Here is a 19,770-nt window from a genome sequence, read left to right as displayed (position 1 = left end):
TAACTGAAGAATTTAATGATAAGGAAGAACTTGACCCAACACCAATGCCTCTAACCGGGGAGTAAGTATGGAAAGAAGTCAAGTTCATAAACTATGAGTTGGGGAAGAGAACTGGGAAGTGGAGAGATGTAGGTTGTACAAATTATTACAAGAAAAGATCAATTTTCTTTAATATTCCTTATTGGAAATCACACTATGTTCGACATTGCCTAGATGTTATGCACATTGAGAAGAATGTATGTGAGAGTATTTTCGGTATGTTGTTGAACATTCTTGGGGAAACAAAAGATGGTGTGGCAGCTCGTGAGGATCTTGTTAAATTGGGAGTAAGAATTGGTTTGGCCCCACAAGTTGGGGAGAAAAGAACTTTTTTGCCTCCATCAATGTGTACATTGAATAAGAAGGAGAAAATTTCAATGTGCAAAGCATTGATGGGTATAAAAGTTCCAGAAGGCTACTCTTCAAATATAAGAAACGTTGTATGCATGAAAGAGTTGAAACTACTTGGTCTTAACCTTGATAGGATACAATCATACCTTGTGGCAACATTGTGTTTTCTTGAGCAATTTTTTCCTCCATCTTTCTTAGATATAATGGTCCATCTAACTGTGCACCTTATTAAGTAGGTTTGTTTTGTGTGGACCAGTTTTTTTTATAGATAAATGTACCCTTTTGAAAGATACATGAAGGTATTAAAGGGTTATGTACACAATCGTGTGTATCCGGAGGGTTGTATCACTGAACGCTTCCATGTGGAAGAATCTGTACAGTTTTGCTCAGAGTACATGGCTAATTTAAGTGCAATTGGGGTACCTATATCGCGGTTAGATCTAGCAAATACTATCACTGCTTTATCAAGGGCTGTTATAGAATCAGTGCCGCATGACAAATGGGAGCAAGCACATCAAACTATCTTGGATAATACAATGGAAGTTGATCCTTACATAAAGTAAGTTATCTTTGAAAACAACTCTCTACTATTTTTTTTTTTTTTGGTTATTAAGTCAGCTTAATAACAAAATTATTATTTGTGCATTGTAATGTTTTACAGTGAACATAAGCACCATTTGAAGGAGACTAATCCTAGGAAAGAAGAAGATGAAAAATGGATACAAGACATGCACAACCGAAGGTTTATTAGCTAGTTTAATCATAGGGTTAGTTGTGTTTATAATACTAATTTTTTTTGAACATATTTAAGTGGTATGACAAACAAATTTGTTCTGTTTTATTATCCTAGGTGGGTGGTCAATTATGCATGAATATCAATGTGGTGACAGACACCGTAAAGTGGTTGGCTCAAGAACCTCGAAAAAGAGTTATGAAATATAGCGGTTATGCCATAGATGGATATCGACACCACACCAAAGCACGAGACAATAAGCGTGCTGTCCAAAATAGTGGGGTTTGCTTCGTAGCAAGTACTATGCAAGTTTCGAGTGCAAAGGATAAAAATCTAATTGTTTCAAACATGAAATTTTATGGGGTTATTGAAGAAATATGGGAGCTTAATTATCATCAGTTTATAGTGCCTTTATTTAAGTGTGCATGGGTTGAGAATGAGAAATGTATCAAATATGACGATGACATCGGGTTGATTATGGTGAACCTTAATGGGAGAGGTTATAGAAATGATGAATTTGTTATGGCCACTCACGTGAGTCAAGTATTTTACATTGATGACCCTGAAAACGATGGTTGGTCAATTGTGCTTCCAATGTCGAATAGAGTCTATGTTCATGGTGATGAGTTAGAAGATGCTGTACTTGAACACCAATCCTTTACCAATGGACTACCACCAGTTGAAGAATTTAAATATGAATTGGGTGAGGGAGATGTGAAGTACATTCAAACAAATTGCGAGGGTATATGGGTCACTAATCGAAAAAAAGGAGCATAGATGTTGGTTTATGTGTGTGTGGAATTCCAAAAGTACTGCTCAATTTTCTTAAGTAAGAATTTTCTTTCTTGACATCATATTAGAATGCTTTTATAATCTGATTTTTTTTTTCTGTCATTATAAATTTCCAGTTTGTAAGTTGGTGTTATGATTTGTTTACATGAATTAATTGTTTCCATGTTGGTGTTATGATTTGGTAAGTTGGGGCTTTTATAATTCTTCTTAATCTATCTTGCTATGGGTTCATATATAATCTGCCTTAATCTGTTTGTCTATATTTGTCTTGCTATGGGTTCATATAATTTGTCCATTTTGGTGCATATATACAATTCACTAATAATGTTTTGCTTTTAGGTGTTTAGGTTTGCCTTAATCAATCTTGCTATGGGTTCACCAAAGAAGACACCCTCAAAAGAGAAACTAGAGAACTACTCAGATATACCCCAGTCAAATGAAGCTTCTTCATCACAAACAACTGTTACACCATGAGTGAAGCTAAAAGAAAGCGTGGTCCAACAGAAATGCATAAAATTCAAAAGAAAAAAAAGAAAGGGAAAAAGTTAGTAGTTGAGTTTAGCCCAAAAGGAGAAGCAATGGGGAAGGTGGGCAAACAATATGCATCATACACAGGTGTAATGGATCGAACAATAATCCCTATTCATTTAAGCAATTGGGCAGCAGTGGATGACCATTTAAAGGAGAAAATCTGGATAGAAATGATGGTAATTTTAATTAATGTATATTGAATAATTCTTTTATACTTATTTTAATCATTTCTCATAAGATCAAGCTTTCTAATTTCTCTATCTTCTATTGCATAATTTCTAGGCAGCATATTTGAAGCAGAAAACTGTGGCACTGAATCAAAGTCTAACTTTTTTTTTTATACTTTTGTTTTTTTGGTGCCGTCGATCTTTGAATTACCGCTTGAAAGCAAACAGTCTACTTTACAATCTGCTTCAACTAAATGGAGGCAATTCAAAAGTACATTAACAAGGGAGTACGTACTTCCACATAGAAATGACCCAAAAGCCTTGAAGGAGCCTCCTGAAATGCATGACTTCATTGAATTATCAAATTGGCAAAGTTTTGTAAATACCATCATATAACTGAAAATATGACACAAACTTTCATAGATTTGTAAATATGATATAAACTTCTTGTTTATAATGTAGGAAATCCATGAACTCCAAAAGATGAGGCACAATAAATGTAAATACCATCATAGAACTGGTCGTAAAGGATATATTGGAGTGGTAGAAGAGTTAGTAAGTATACATATGGAGAATATGTATATAGTTGGGTCAGTAGGAGTAAATTGCTTTGTGCTAACTTTGGTTTATCTTGAATAGGAAGAGAAGACGATAGTGGCAAAGGATGGGGAAGTAGATCGAGCTCTTTTATGGAAGGTAGCACGTGAAGATAAGAACGGGAAGATTGTTGATGAAGAGGTAGCTGAATTGGCTGGAACAATTGTAAATATATATGTAAAATAATCAGTCAATTGTAAGACAAAAATATATCTTTCCAATATATATGTGTGTGTGTGTGTGTGTGTGTGTGTGTGTATCTTTCTAAATCAGGAAAAATTGCTGAAGGAGAAAGAAGAAGGCCTTATAACTATATCTGGTTATAATGATGTCTTAGCTATGGTTTTGGGGACCCCTGAACATGTTGGAAGGGTGAGGGGTGTGGGAGGCTTTGTGAAGCCAAGTGTGTTCTTCAACTTTCCTAGGAAAAAGAGGAAGTGTGTGTCAAATGGAATGTTGAAAGAACGAGAAGCTTTGCTGCAAGAGACAAAAAAGATTATGGAAGAACAACACAAAAACACGAAGCTGCGCAAGAACTTCTTCAAAAGCAAATAGAGATGTTGAAGGTGGCGATTTCCGGTCAACCCTGTATTGTATCTACCTCAGCCCATATTCCAAATATTTCTCCCATGTCCAAGAAAGCATCAACAAACATACCATCAAAATTTGTGGAAGTTGTTGTTGGTAAGAAGTTTGTGAGGATGGTTGTGATGATGTGGTGGAGCAAACTGAAGTTGAGGAGAACAAGGTAATGTTTATTTGAATTTACTTTGATATTATGCACTTATTAATATTGCAGTATTAGATTTAGGCATTGCAAATTAAAAAACAGATTTTAAACTTGATATTAAGACTGAATATATGCTTGCTGAATTTCATGTAGTTTTATAATATGCATATGCTTAATTTGGTTTAAGGCTAAGGTATGCTTGATTATTATTATTTTTTACATGCCTTTTATATGTGTATTAGGTAAGGATTGCAAATTGGCTTTTGGCTCAAAGGACAATATTGTTGCAAGTGCCACAATTGTTAACATCAATGTGCCTCAACAACTGCTTCATAAAGTTCCTTTAGGAGAGGGAAATATAAGAATCTCTATTAATTATGTCATAAATGGAGCTTCTCCACTACCGATACCAGTGAAAGGAGTGTTGAATACTGTTGAGGATGTTGTTGGATCTCAAGTAGCTTGGCCAGAGGATCTTATAGTTTTTATAGACGATATAGTGGTAAACAACCTTACTTTTGAACTTGTTTTATTTCATATTATCCCTAATATATATGTGACCTGTTGCTATATGTGATAGGAGAAGAAAAAGAAAACCATAAAAGAAAAATTAGCAAAGTCATTGTTTCAGTCTATCCCTGAAACAATACCAAAGTCTTGCAAGATTTTATACGGCTTTGCACAGAAACTAATGTCCCAAGGCCAGACTCCCGCTTCATGTATTGATGAGGACATATTTGGGGTAGAAAAGATGATATACGTCCTAAAAGAAGATGTTATTAGCTTCATTCAAATGAATGAAATAGGACAAGCTGTAATAACCGCTTACATTAGGTAATAGTCACTTTGTGTTTTATAATTTTACGTTTATATTTGGATATTAATCATGTGTTTCAATTTACTGACTCTATGATAATGGCTAACCGATATTTATATAAGTTGGTAAAAGACCAAGAATGGGAAAGAATGATTGTATTTATGGACCCAAGTCGTACCACACATGATCCGAAGTCACCGGATGAGGCAGGGAGGGTTCAATACGTTGTGAAAGCTTTGAACCAAGCTAGTATTGACAACATCTTTTTGATCCCATACAATCTTGGGTAAGTAAAGTGGTTTGTTTTTTAGAATATATATTTATGACTATTACTAATATATTTCCAATTAATATGTAGGGGTCATTGGATCCTTACAATCATTAACGAAGAGAGAGATAATGTGTATATCATGGATCCTCTTGGGGCTCGTCACCCTCATGATGTGTGGAAACATATTGTAAACACGTAAGTCGTTCTTTTTTAATTATTTCCTTAATATGTCAACCTTTTCATTTGTATTATAGCCTGAAATCTTCTGTGATTTATGTGCTAAAGTGGAATAAAACAATTTAATGCTGAAAAGGGGAGTGGCCTGCGTAGACCACCAACATGGATTATGCTTTCTGTATGTGTGTATTTGACAATTTAGAAAGATTAATTTTAGAGAACGTAAGTACTAAATGCTGAATGTGTTTTGTGCATAATGTAGGGTGCTCCTAGACAAGCTGATGGAAAGACGTGTGGTTATTGTGTGATGTGGTACATGAAGGAAATTTGTGAAGATTCATCCCTTGCATTTCGAACTACGGTACTTATACAAATTATATACAGCTTCTGATTTTTTGAGTCTTTGTTATGGATTGGATGATTAGGTTCAGCTGAAATACCAAATATTTTTTATTCCTTTGTTTGATGTTGCTCCTTTTCGACTTTGGCAATGTTTCTAGCGTTGAGGTGACCTTTTTTTTTTTTTTTTGGTGTGTGGATGAATGTTAAATAGAAAACCTTATTGTAGTATTTTCATATACCATTCTGTTTGGTCAATCTACTGCAGAATGTGCATGATTCTTTCTTAGAGTTTCTGTTTCCTTGGCATAGTTGTTGTTTGAAGATAAGTTTACTTAGATGTTTTTTCTAGCAAATTTTAGGGGGTGTAGCTTCAGTGGTTTTTTTCTTGGTTCTAGTTTCTTGCTTTTAATTAAGTAGTGTTTGCTCTTGTTGTTTAGTCGAGGACATCTTGTCCTCTTGATTAACAATACAATCGTTTCTATTCAAAAATAAAAATAAAAACAAAAAGTTGCTGTATGAAATCTTCGAACAATTGAAGTTGAATTCCCTTTTTTTTTTTAATTTTATGGTATTTTTATTTTTCTTTAGCTTCTTGTTAAAGATTGTGCATAACTTCTTGTTAAAGATTTTATATAGTTTTTCTTAATCTTATAGATTTTATTTAGCTTCTTGGGTACCTTTAGCAACGGATATTATCCAAAGCTGAAAGTCAATTTTCGCATAGTGTATAGTGACTTAGGCTTTTGTGACCAATCTTAGTGACATATCAAAATTAAAGGAATAGGTTTTTGGCATGACATGGATGCTATTGGAATTTGTATAAAAGCTTGTGTACATATTTATTTTGTCAAATTAATTCCCGAAAATATAATTGGATTTAATACATGACCGATTTATCCCTATTTTGTATGTCATATTGGGCTTTAAATGTTTTTGGGCTTATCATGACTTTTTCGGCCTCAACAACAGTGCATTGGACTAGGTGGGCTTGTGCTTGTGAAACTTTTGCAATTATTACAAGTTTGCATGTGAAAGTGGTAAACTCATACCACCACCTCCCCACGTGCCAAATAGCCTTGCTTGGCATGGCATGTATGTATCGGCTAGGCTGCTTTTATAATATGAGAGTGCATTCTGCCTTAAAATATGCATGGGTCTTTCTTAAGATTTTTTGGGCTTTGACATTAGCCCCCTTGATTATTGGGGCCATGAAAGGTACCTAAAATGGGCCAAATAATCAATTTCAGCCCCAAAACAGAAAGCCACAGTAGGTGACTGTTTCTTTTCTTTCTGCGGTGTTTCGAAATAATATCTTGTCCAAAGCCTTTAATGCTGGGAATGATTCAAATAACCCATATGACTATTATTTGATAGTGAGCAGTGACACATGCTGAGTAACAATACAAAATTTGAAGTGATAAATATAATGCATAAAGTGGCTTGCGTATGGTTATAATGCCAACCAAGCTTGTACAACATCAATACACCATCTCCAACTCCTTCCAAAGCTGCTGGAAGCCCATCCAAACAAGCAGCATCTATTGAAACACCTATTCTAGCACTTGTTCCACTGTGTTTCAAGCAGAATCCTTCCAGCACTTGCACCACTCTATCGTGAAGCAATGTCCTTACAACAGCTGTTGTATCATTCTCATCAAAACTTGCAATGTACTAAGGAGTCATTGAAGAAGACCAAAGCACTCCCTAAGGCTTCGATTCTTTCGGGGTGTTTTGGGGCCTAGTGCTGCAAACTCAGACATGGATGAAAGAGAGCTCAGTCTACCTCTCAGCAATCCAGTAAGTCCATTGCAGCTCTCAACAAAAAAGACCAATACTCACATATATACACTAAAATTGATCGTAATAGAAGAGTTTTGCACATGCATTAAATTGTTATTCGTTATGAGTTAAGAATTAGTGATTCCTTAATAGATTTTTAGTGCAAATAATTGATAGATATTTGATAGGTTTAAAGGGAATATTGCCCTAATCACATTTATGTTGAAAAAATTTCTTTATTAGGTTTAGAAACTACTTTGGTATGTGTGGGAGTAAATATTCGCATGTAAATAACAGGCATGCAGTTATTCCAAAAATTCTATAGTGAGGGCTTTATCTAAAAGCTCATAGATGAGAGCTTATCTCTTAACCAATTTGATTCAACGATTAAGAGATATGACCTTAACATGACTGCAAAAGTAACAACCCAAAAGGAAAACCAAATCGGACAAAATCCGCCTAAACAACTATTATTTGGGACTGGTGTAGTGACTTGGCCTCGATTGGATTTATGCACTTGTTTGGGATTGTATGATTTTTTTTTTGGACGAAGTTTGGGATTGCTTTAGTATGAAGCACTTATGCTTGCAAACACTTTTTCTAGAAGTACTTCAATTAGAACGTCAAATTTTGTGTATAAAATCAAAATGCTTCCTGAAAAAATACTTTTCTTGTTTTATTGTCAAACACCATCAAACATGCCCTATTTCCATTAAATTGGAGTAATACTTCGACCAAGATTTGACGAACTTACAAAACTTGAGACCTTAGAGCAGTTCCAATGAGGGTGAGCCCAAGGTGGGGTGGGAAAAAAATGGTGTTCTAGCAGACAACCCAAGCTCGGGCCGAGTGGGTCCCAGTCGGGCTCGCCCTTAGCCAATTCAGCCCGAGCTCAAGCCCGAGGGGCTTGCGACGTCATCGCTAGTGCCCCGTGCTCTGATGCCGCTAAAGTCCACATGTCGCGCTTTGGGCTCTCCGATCGATTTTTTCTCCAATCTAAAGGCACCAATTTTGTGCAATAAAAAATGAAAAAAATCAAAATTTTTTTAAAATACCAAAAAATTACTGATTTTTTTTTTTCTATAAATACCAAAATTTTATCCAATTGAGATGTGAATTTTATACTAAATATTGACACGTATGAACCCAAAAATCTTATCCGAAAATATTATTCAAATTAATTGTTTAGGTAAACAAATTTGTGAAAAAGAACAAAAAAATGAATAGTAATTGTCTTTGCCATGACAACGGTGGAAACACACAATATTATTTGCAACTACTATTTACGTGAATAGTAGTTGCTGACTTCGCAAAGGCAAAATGGGTGGAGTTGCGCTTATTAAATTGGATATGTTTTTTATCGTTATTAAATTGGATGAATACAGGTGTTCCATCCTAAAACCCCCAGCAGCGACGCGGTCTGAGTTTTTATCCTAATACCCTAAACCCCAAATAAGCTCTGCCTTCAGACTCTGTACAATGGCGTCCACGCTCAAACTACCAGCCAATTGTGTCGTTGTTCAGCAACAGAGGCGGGCAGTTTTAGCTAGAGCGGGAACCAGTAGATTAGATGCTACTGGTTTCAATTGGAAGCAAAGAGTTTCATCATCATCATCATCGGCTATGAATATGATCCCAAAGATGTCAATTTCAGCCATACCCAATCAAAGTCTTGATAAGTCTTTGCCCAAGAACAAGATTGACATCCCTATCATGGTATTTTGTTGTATCTTTCTGTTTCTAGTAGCTACATTGCTTGCTGCGTTCATAATTTGAGTTCTTATAATGAGCCAACGAAAATTTCGAATTTGGATGTATGGATTATTGTAATTGCTGCTGCGAAATTCATGAATTTGTGTTCAATTTATCGAACAGGTAAACTCATGTAGTGGCAAAATGGGGAAGGCCATTATACAAGCAGCAGATTCTGCAGGACTGAGTGTGGTTCCCGCATCATTTGGCTCTGCCGAGGAATCGGGGCAAACCGTCCAAGTCGGCTCAAACGAGATTCTGATCCATGGTCCTTCTGAAAGAGAAAGAGCCCTTGCATCACTTCTCGAGAAATATCCCAATTTGATTGTGGTGGACTTCACTGTGCCTTCGGCAGTAAATGGTAAATAAATAACACAGGTTTGGAACTCTATTTTGACTTATTTTTGCTTAAAATCTTTTCCATTGCATGGTTAGTAAATATTGTGGCTGGCTTTGTGTCTTCATTCATTTGGATATTTTTCTATCATGTTCAGATAATGCAGAACTATATTGCAAAGTTGGAGTGCCATTTGTGATGGGAACAACCGGTGGAGACAGGGATCGGTTGTACAAGACTGTAGAAGACTCACAAGTCTATGCAGTAATTTCACCACAAATGGGAAAACAGGTGCTCAGAATTTTGTGCTTTAATGGTTTCTAATATTGTTTACTGCTGTGGGGGCTTACCTTCCATATCCTAATAGTCGTTTGGTATGAATAGGTTGTGGCATTTCTTGCAGCCATGGAAATTATGGCCGAGCAATTCCCTGGAGCTTTCTCTGGGTATTCCTTACAGGTATTCACTTTTTTCTTGTAATTTGTTACTAATGAAAACTATAGAAGTAGAGATAGTCTAAACATTTGACCAAGTTCATATTTCAGTATATAGACATTCATTTATCTGGTGTACTATATTTTTCTTTTTTTATCATAACTAGTATTTATCTTATCCTTCCTATCTACGAAACCTGCATTTTTTCCCTTCCAAATGAACTCTTAACGAAGAAAAGGATTACTTTCATGTCTCAGTTAAACCTTTTGTTTTTCTAGCGGTATCTTTTTATTCAATGGAGAACTTTTTGTCCATTGGAACTCCAGCAGTTAGTGTTCATTCTTCTAGCGGTTCAATTTTCTGTTTTCATTTTCTGCGTGCTTTTCCCCTCCCTTGAATTGCATAAACTAATCGTGCAACTCTGCACACTTTTATTCATTGTTAATATCTTTGAAAACAGAAAAATGTTATAAATTTTCAAGGTGCTTGTTTTCTATGCCTTATTCATGTTGCTTGATGCGGCTTAATCATGTTTTTAAATTTCAGGTTATGGAATCCCATCAAGCAAGTAAAGTTGACACATCTGGAACTGCAAAGGCTGTTATTTCTTGCTTCCAGAAGTTGGGTGTGTCCTTTGATATGGAGCAGGTATGTTACAGGATGCATGGTTAATTATACCTTCGGATAATTAGAAATAGTTAACCATAGCATCTGTTTTTCTCATCCTTTTCCCTGTGTTCCTCACTTTCTGTTTGTTCGTCTGAAGCTATTCAATGTGGCCATTAACTTGAGTATCTTTATGTCTGGCAAGGATACTGCGAATGATAATGTTATAGCTGCATTTCACTACTTGTGTTTGGGATACATGCGTTTTAATAGGTGTGATGAAGAAGAAATAATGGTATTGATGCAGGACAAAGAGGGATAAGTGTAGAAAAGATTGATTCTGGTTTAACATTAAATCTTTGAAGGCTGTAAGATTGTAGTGAGAAAGAACAACAATGTTTTTATGAAACGAGGAGAGAAAATTATAAGGAAAGGATAGAAACTACTAGAATCACAGAAGTAGGGTTCCAGGAATCACACCTAGAGGCCTTAGGCATGAGACACTTAGGCAGGTTGCATCACACAAACCAAGAAAGAGACAAATCTCCAACTGAAAGCAGATTAGTAACAGTGGTGGCTGTATGTATTTATATTAGTACAAGATGGGATACATGAATTCAAATTTCAAAACAGTTGCACCATTGTACGAGCTAACCAACCAGATATCAAGGACTTAAATCTAAGACATAGAAATTCAAAACAACAATAGAAGCAGTCTCAAAGTTTCAAATATTTTTATGTAAATCTTATCAGTAACAACCTGTTTTGGTTGATTATCAGGCCAGTCCCCTTACATGAAATACCAAATACTTAGAAAGTTTTATATAATCCTTCAGCATTTCATTTTTATCTTCAATCTTTGACAATTTTATCAGGTCCAGTTGGTCCGGGATCCCCAGCAACAATTAGAGATGGTGGGAGTTCCAGAGGAGCATTTGTCTGGTCATGCATTTCATATGTATCATCTCAGTTCACCTGATGAAACGTAATACAGAATATTCCCTCTCTCTCTCTCTCAAATTAGTTTTAATTCTATTCCATTGACTTAATTCCCCCTCATTTTTGCAGAGTTTCTTTTGAGTTTCAGCATAATGTTTGTGGTAGATCAATATATGCAGAGGGCACAATTGATTCTGTAATTTTCCTTGCTAAGAAGGTGTTTAAGCTTTTCCATCTCTCTTTTATTCTACTACTTGTTACAGTGCTTATAATGGATAAATTCTTTCTCAAATTACCATCTGATATCGATTATTTGGCAAGAATACTGTTAACATACATTTTTTGGTTAGTTATAGTACTTGTAGGACAATGCACTCCTTCACTTCTGATATGAAATCTTGCATCGATGCAGGTCCATTCGAAGGCAGAGAAGCGGTTATACAATATGATAGATGTCCTGCGAGAGGGTAACATGCGATGATAGTTGGCTTTGTATGAAGGGCGTTGTCTGTATTAGTATATTTATTAGCTCACAACAGTTAGATTCTGGTTGAGTAAGATAGGGATGCAAGTTTCGGATTAGCAATTTCAACCTTATCTATGTACTGTTGTTATTTTCCTTCCAGCTTGTGTTTGGAGCATGAAAATTTGTAGTTTGGTCGAAGGAAATACAAATATAACAAGCTTTACTGGTAAATTATAAGGCCCAATTGAAATTAAAGGCCAACAGAACCTTAATAGAGAAGCAAACGCAACCTTGATGGTGTGGCATTTATTAAGACATAAAATTTCTGAAATTTGTTAGAACCCAACCCTACAGAGCCTTTCCCCTTTCTCTCTCATATACTAAATTCGGGACATTTTGGAAAAAGCAAAAGGAGAGAGAAAAATTTTAAAAGAAGCAAAATGGACAAAATGCCCTTATTTATTTTTAGATTTCTAAGAAATCCAATACATTTGTATGTCTTTGATTTGAAAGTTGAGTGGTTTTTTTGTCTTTTTGAAAAAGCTTTAGTTTTTTCCAAAAGTGAAATTTTTTTTATGTCTAAAACCTAAAAAACCTAAATTCTTAACTGTCTCACATGGTGGTTGATAAATGTTATTGACACATACATTAGTCCCTGTTCCTCCTCCCCGATTATCGGCCAAAAAAGAACATAAAAAAGGAAACTTCCCCCTCAATTATCTCCTCTGACCATATAGATCACATCTGTTTTAACATACTTTGAAACGCCCCCCATTTAATCTCTCCCTCTCAAGCAATGTCCAACGACCCCTCCACTTCCTCCATCCTAGAAGATGATCAAGATACCATCAATTCCACCACCACCTCCACCATCACCCCAACCCCAACAACTACCACTTCAGCCTCAGCCTCAGCTTCATCACATAACTCATCCCTCTCCAAATGCCAATCAGCAATCCAATCCCTCTCAACCATTCTCCCCTCTCTCCCTCCTTCCCTCTCCTCCTCCTCCAACCCCGCCCACTCCCTCCTCCATGACCACCACACAGCATCCCACATCTCCTCCCTTCTCCGCCAACCCGACTCCGGCGCAGGCGACAACAACCTCTGCCGCTGGCTCTACGACACCTTCCAATCCTCTGATCCCGACCTCCAACTCCTCGTCCTTCGCTTCCTTCCCATCATCGTGGGCATCTACATATCCCGTGCCGCTCTCCGGGTACCCGTAGCCGGCTTTGAGGCCGTCCTTTTAGCCCTCTATGCCCACGAAACCGCAACACGTTCTGGCCACTCCATAACCGTCAGTGTCCCCGACTTGTCTCATCCCAGTCTCTACCACGAAACCAAAACACCCGCTAAAAACAACTCCACAGGCCTAAACTTGGCTGTCATATCTCCAAGTTTGGAACCCTACGGTACAGTGAGGTCCACAAGGAGGGCTAGGATTGTTGGGGTTGCACTGGAGTTGTACTACAGCAAGATACATGAAATGCCGGTGCAGTCAAAGATTGAATTTTGCGAGTTTTGTAGGGTTTGGGCTGGCCAAGACGGAGAAATGTACAAGGAGATGACTGGTAGTAGCTGTAGCAGTAGGAGTGAACGCAAAGAAGAGGATGGAAATGGAGAAAAGGTGGGGAGCATTCCTTTGCCATGGGAATTGATGCAACCGGTTTTCAGGATTTTGGGTCACTGCCTTTTGTGTCCAAATCAAAACAAGGAGTTGGTTGATAAGGGCAGTGAGGCTTGTAGGAGTTTGTATGCCAGGTCTATGCATGATATCAATCCCAAAGCTATTTTGGCCACTGGGAGTCTTCTTAGGCTCACTAAGCAAGCATTGGACTCTAACGATGATTTTGATCCAACTGAGATTCCTAAATCTCGAATTATTAGTATCTAGGTTCTCATTCTCCTCCTGATAATCTCTTTATTTTCTCATTGTCAATAAATTATAAGTTGAGTTCATTTCTAAAACTTTATTCTAAAACAATAGCAAATTCCAAGTTTTATTTCCCCATCCAAATGCACCATACGTACTTTATTCTCTCTTGTAGGGTCTTGATCAGTGTTTCTATCTATACATATATATCGAGCTGACTTGGTGGAACACAACAAGATTGATGGAATAATATGGGAAAATGATTTCTGTTGACGTCTTATGATCAATTCTGACATGTTTTGGGTTCCTTGTAATTATATTTGTTGAAGTGTTCTTTTTTATTTATTTATATAAGCGATAGTCTAAATTACTCTAATTCTTGTTATTATATTGAAATGATTGTTGATTTGTTGATGTGTTTTTTTTTTGAAGTCATCTTCTAACCTTTACCTACGCTACCTCCTCTCCTGCAGTATCTCTATATATTTTCAGCAATTCCATTTTCCCTTGATCAGTTTTGGAATTTCGATGCGAGTATATGATAAACGTATATTAATGTTGATTGACATCACATATTTACATTGATGTAAACACCTCCAAGCATCTCTATTATCTATAAAGGCATCAAAATTGTACCATGGTGAGTTACCCCATTGCACATTGTTAAGATATGGATTTTGGATTATCAAGGAAGCTCAAGATCTAGAGAGTGAGAGGAAGCTAAGAGAAAACAGAATTTGGAAATGTTCTCTGGTGCGATCTATAAAACTGTTGCAGAGATCACACCTTTTGTATTCTTTCTCATTCTCTCATTACATCAGCCAATCAGTACCATTCTTTTACAAGGGCCAATGTGAATGGACACATGGCTGTACAAGGCCTAAGAGCCATTGAAAACTAGCTGACTGCTTTACACCTTACACTTGGCATATGAGCTCAAGTCACTTAACTAACATAATGCTTAATGAAGCTAAGAGTAAAAACAGACTAAGTAAATTACTAACTAACAAGAAATTAGCTAGTCAATTTACATTTCAACACTCCCTTCTAAAGTGCTAGCTGATTTCACACCAAGTAGACTTCTTAAGTTTGCAGTAGATCAACTCAATCACACCCTTTTGAATTGCATCTCTAATGAAATGAAACTTCCTGTCAATATGCTTGCTCTTTTGATGAAATACCGGATTTTTAGCCATTGCTATAGCTGAGGTACTGTCACAGAACAATGTAGTTGCAGTGGTTTGTTCCTTTCCAAAGTCTTCAAGCACAAATATAAGCCAAATAGCCTGTGAGGTTGCTTCAGCTGCACTCATATACTCTGCTTCTGCAGTTGACAATGCTACACTTTGTTGTTTGACCGAAGCCCATGAGAAAGCACCACTTCCAAATGAAAAGGCATACCCTGAGGTGCTTTTTCTATCCTCAGATCCACTCCAGTCACTGTCATAATAGCCAATCAATAGTGCAAATTTTCCAGCCACATACTCAATTCCATAGTCAATTGTTCCTTGTATGTACCTTAGAACTCTTTTGGCTGCTCCATAGTGCTTCTTAGAAGGGTTATGCATGAACCTTGCAAGCAGACTAGCTGAGAACATAATATTTGGTCTAGTTGTAGTTAGATATAGCAGGCTTCCAACAATTTTCTTGTACAAGCTTTCATCTGCAGCTTCACTTCCATCCTCTCTTTGCAATTTATCAGTGGCAACCAATGGAGTGCTCACTGATTTGCAATCCTTGAGCCCAAATTTATCCAAGAGAGTAAGAGCATACTTTTTCTGATGTATAAAAATACTCCCTTCAGTTTGAGTTACCCCCATTCCAAGTATGACATTTCATATTTGCACATCATCTCTGTTTTAAACTCTTCCATCATTCTTGTACTACTCCCTGTGTAGACTATATCATCTACATAGATTGATACTATCAAGACACCAATTCCTTCTTTGTTTCTCACATATAGAGTTGCTTCACTTGAGCTTCTATGAAAACCACAGTGAATGAGATATGTATCAATCTCACTATACTAGGCCCTTGGTGCTTGTTTTAGACCATAGAGAGCCTTTCTTAATCTATACACTTTATCTTCAGCCTCTTTAACCATAAAACCATCCGGTTGATCCACATATACTTCCTCTTCAAGCACACCGTTCAAAAATGCTGATTTAACATCCAATTGCCACAGCTTCCAACCTTTCTATGTAGCTAGTGCAATGAGTGTTCTAATGGTGTGTAACCTTGCTATGGGTGCAAAGGTTTCATTGAAATCAACCCTTGGTTTTTGTGTGTAACCTTTGGCTACAAGCCTTGCTTTGTGTTTTTGAATGGAGCCATCAAGGTTTAGCTTGGTTTTGTAGACCCACTTCACTCCCATAATTGGTTTTTTGCTTGGTCTATCAACCAATTCCCAAGTGGAATTCTTCTCTATCATAGCCTTTTTTCGGGCTTCATCCTTAACTGCTTCAGTAAAATTTTCAGGTTCAATGATGCTCATCTTACATTGAGCATACACATCATCCAAAATTTTCCATTTTCTTGGAGTATGGTCATAAGTTTCAGAGGTTGAAATTGATGAATCAGGTGGAACTGAATCCATAGTTACTTGCAGGTCACTGATAGCTTGTGTTCTCAGAGGAGATTGCACATACTGAGGTGAGTCACTTGCTTCTGAATCAAACTCAGATGTCATTGAGTTTTTTTCATCATTCCAAGGTATTGTAATCTCCGCTTGTACTGCCTCATTTGATTCCCGATCCCACATGGCTTTCTCATAAAAAAAAATAAAACTCCTAGATAGTTCAATCTTTTGAATTCTCAAATTGAGTACTTTATATCCTTTTTCACAAATTCCATAACCTACAAATACTCCATTCTCACTAGTTTCCTCTAGTTTATGCCTTTTCTGTGAAGGGTTGTGAATGTAGCATAGAGAGCCAAAGATTCTCAAGTGTTTGACACCTGGTTTCATTCCACTAAACTTCTCAAATGGTGTTGTGTTGTGCAAAGCACTTGTTGGACTTCGATTCTGCAAATAAACTGCTGTATTCACAGCTTCTGCCCAAAACTTCAATGGAATCTTCTTCTCATGCATCATTGTTCTTGCCATTTCTACCACTGTACGATTCTCTCTCTGCAACACCATTCTGTTGTGGAGAGTAAGCTACAGTCAATTGCTTTTCTAAACCCATCTCTTCACAAAACTTTGAAAATTCCAGGGAAGTATACTCTCCACCTCTGTCACTTCTGAGTTTCTTGATTTGGTAGCCACTTTGAAGTTCAACCATGGACTTGAATCTTTTAAAAATATTGAAGATGTGAGGCTTGTGCTACAAGAAGAATACTCAACACATTCTAGTGTGATCATCTATAAAGGTGAGAAAGAATCTGTTGCCTGCAGGAGTAGTAATCTGCATTGGACCACAGATGTCAGAGTGTATCAGTTCTAAGGGCTGTGATGCTCTCCAAACTTTCTCCTTGTCAAAAGGTTCTCTGTGATCTTTTCCTGTAGCACAACCAGAGCACACATGCTTTGTGACTTGTAATCTAGGCAGACCTTGCACCATTTCTTTGTCTTGCAGGAGAATCAAACTAGTATAGTTTAGATGTCCATACTTTTTATGCCACAACCAAGATGACTCCTCAACTATTACTTTATTGGTACACTTGCAATCAAATCCTGCATCTGCCTATCCCCATAAATATCAACCACATTATCACCAAAGACAAGCCAATATCCATGTTCTACCATTTGACCTACACTTAACAGGTTCTTATCCAAGCCAGGGACAATCATAACTTCCTTAATGTATCTAGTCACACCTTGCATTTCTATGACCATAGTGCCTTTGCCAGTTGACTATACCAAATCACCAGTACCCATTTTGACTCTACATTTCACATTCTTATCAATCTTCACAAGCAAAGACTCATGAGAGGTCATATGATTACTACATGCACTGTCAACATACCACATATTCATATTCTTTCCAATAGTAGCAGAATGGCATGAATAAAACATTGTTGCAGGTTCTATTACTTGATTAGCAAGATTTGCTACTTTTCTAGCCTTGTTTGCTTGATCACATTCCTTAATGTAGTGACCAAATCGATTGCAACCATAGCATTTTGGCTTCCCTTTAAACCAACACTCTCCATAGTGTAGTTTATCACAATGCTTGCATTTTCCCTTAGCCTCATCTGGTTTTCCTCATTGATTGAAAGAGTTCTGAGGTTTAGAATCCCATTTCTTACCCTTCGATTTCCAGCTCTTCTTTGGCTTAGCGTCACCAGAAGAAGAACTTGACTGGGTTCCCTTCTGATTCACACTCATACTACTGAAAGCTCTTTCAATGGTACTCTCAGCATGCCTATCAAGCCTTTGAGCAAAACCTTTTAGTGCAACAATGACTTCTTGCACCCCAATAAATTCAATGTCTTTAGTTTGCTCAATTACATAACACACTGGATCAAACTCTTTGGTCAGACTTATAAGCAATTTCTGAACCAATCTTCCTCTTGATAAATCTTCTCCATACCCCTTCATTTGATTCACCAACTCAAGCAAACTAGTGAGATACACAGACAAGGTTTCATCATCCTTCATTCTTGTGCACTCAAAATCTCGACTCAGACCCTGTAGCTTAATAGATCTCACTTGCTTATCACCATGAAACTCTTGATGCAAAACATCCCAAGCACCTTTTGAGGTTTCTTCATTTGAGATTATGGGGAAAATGTCATCTGAGACAACTCCTTGGATAATACCAAGTGCCTTAGCATCCTTCATTAATAAAGACACCTTCTCTGACTCCGATGACCCTTCTTCATCAACCTTCTTCCCTTTCGCTTTAGAAATCCCAAGACCCTTTTCAACTAGATCCCAGATTCCATGCGACTTAAAGATAGTGCTCATTCGGATCTTCCAAAATTCATAGTTATCACCATTGAATATTGGAGCCCGAAGATCATTACCACCTGACCCAGCCATTTGAGACCGGAATCAATGAACTGAGTCTGAAATTTCACATTGGATTTCAGAGCTCAACTTCGACACCCATTTCCAGATCCAACCTTCGCTCTTAATACCATGTTAAGATATGGATTTTGGATTATCAAGGAAGCTCAAGATCTAGAGAGTGAGAGGTAGCTAGGAGAATACAGAATTTGGAAATGTTCTCTGGTGCGATCTACAAAACCGTTGCAGAGATCACACCTTTTGTATTCTTTCTCATTCTCTCATTACATCAGCCAATCAGTGCCATTCTATTACAAGGGCGAATGTGAATGTGACACATGGCAGTACAAGGCCTAAGAGCCGTTGAAAACTAGCTGACTGCTTTACACCTTACACTTGGCATATGAGCTCAAGTCACTCAACTAACATAATGCTTAATGAAGCTAAGAGTAAAAACAAACTAAGTAAATTACTAACTAACAAGAAATTAGCTAGTCAATTTACATTTCAACTAGTTTCTTGACCATCTGCCAGAATTTGCAAGCCAAGTTCATTGTCTACTGCAGATTTGCAGTGAATGTTCATGCTTCGCCCGCCCCCAACCTTATTGGTAATACAGACAGTCACTCTTGGCCATGGGCCCATGGCCACCCACAAGCTTGTTGGCAAAGCAAAAATAAAGTAAATATTACAAAATTGTTTATAGTTTTCATTTTCATAAATATTGTACTCAATATGAAATGCAAAGGTAGTGAAATGAAGACTCTACAAGGCTTCAGTTTATATATGAAGCTTTCGAGTATGCTCATGTTATTTATTGAAATCTTTGTTTGTTCGTTATTTTTGTTTGTTATTACGTACCTATCTGTGAGTTATATGTTTTGGATTTTAATTCTTAACATGTTTAAGAATACCAAGCTAATTTACTTTTTTTGTTTGAATTATCAACAGTAACGTCTGGTCCTTTTGGCATAATTTGTGTAGTTATCACTCTTGAATTAGTCTACGAGCTATGAAACTTTTTAATGTTTTCCATGAAATTTGAAACCCATGATGCAGGCAAAGCGTATATGATGATG

The 19,770-nt window shown here is 37.0% G+C and overlaps 2 protein-coding genes and 2 pseudogenes across 2 annotated transcripts; all 4 read left to right on the top strand.

Annotated features, from left to right (window-relative positions):
• Positions 1-218: 218 nt before the first annotated feature.
• Positions 219-1,262, top strand: LOC148914365 (uncharacterized; annotated as a pseudogene).
• A 1,154-nt stretch (positions 1,263-2,416) lies between these two features.
• On the top strand, positions 2,417-8,750 carry LOC148914364 (uncharacterized; annotated as a pseudogene).
• On the top strand, positions 8,709-12,092 carry LOC103330218 (4-hydroxy-tetrahydrodipicolinate reductase 2, chloroplastic-like). Its single transcript, XM_008232764.2, has 8 exons — positions 8,709-9,042; positions 9,202-9,439; positions 9,573-9,706; positions 9,800-9,874; positions 10,397-10,498; positions 11,332-11,441; positions 11,525-11,612; positions 11,808-12,092. The coding sequence occupies exons 1-8, from the start codon at positions 8,806-8,808 to the stop codon at positions 11,874-11,876; spliced, it is 1,053 nt and encodes a 350-aa protein (XP_008230986.2). The 5' UTR covers positions 8,709-8,805; the 3' UTR covers positions 11,877-12,092.
• Positions 12,093-12,616: 524 nt separating this feature from the next.
• On the top strand, positions 12,617-13,987 carry LOC148914363 (uncharacterized). The gene has a single exon (XM_089043714.1). It carries the CDS (start codon positions 12,658-12,660, stop codon positions 13,756-13,758), a length of 1,101 nt encoding a protein of 366 aa, XP_088899840.1. The 5' UTR covers positions 12,617-12,657; the 3' UTR covers positions 13,759-13,987.
• The last annotated feature ends 5,783 nt before the right edge of the window (positions 13,988-19,770 follow it).

The sequence above is a fragment of the Prunus mume genome, unplaced genomic scaffold (genome assembly GCF_029339155.1).
Source record: "Prunus mume cultivar Tortuosa unplaced genomic scaffold, ASM2933915v1 scaffold18, whole genome shotgun sequence".
Taxonomy (NCBI): Eukaryota; Viridiplantae; Streptophyta; class Magnoliopsida; order Rosales; family Rosaceae; genus Prunus; species Prunus mume.
The sequence above is the reverse complement of the archived record's forward strand: the minus strand, read 5'-3'. Positions and strand labels throughout refer to the sequence as shown.

Excerpts from the sequence above, each read along its gene's own strand:
- LOC103330218 (XM_008232764.2), top strand. The coding sequence starts at position 8,806 with ATGGCGTCCACGCTCAAACTACCAGCCAATTGTGTCGTTGTTCAGCAA. Across the intron at positions 9,440-9,572 it reads TGTGCCTTCGGCAGTAAATG|ATAATGCAGAACTATATTGC; the intron begins GTAAATAAATAA and ends TATCATGTTCAG. Across the intron at positions 9,875-10,396 it reads TCTCTGGGTATTCCTTACAG|GTTATGGAATCCCATCAAGC; the intron begins GTATTCACTTTT and ends TTTAAATTTCAG.
- LOC148914363 (XM_089043714.1), top strand. The coding sequence starts at position 12,658 with ATGTCCAACGACCCCTCCACTTCCTCCATCCTAGAAGATGATCAAGAT.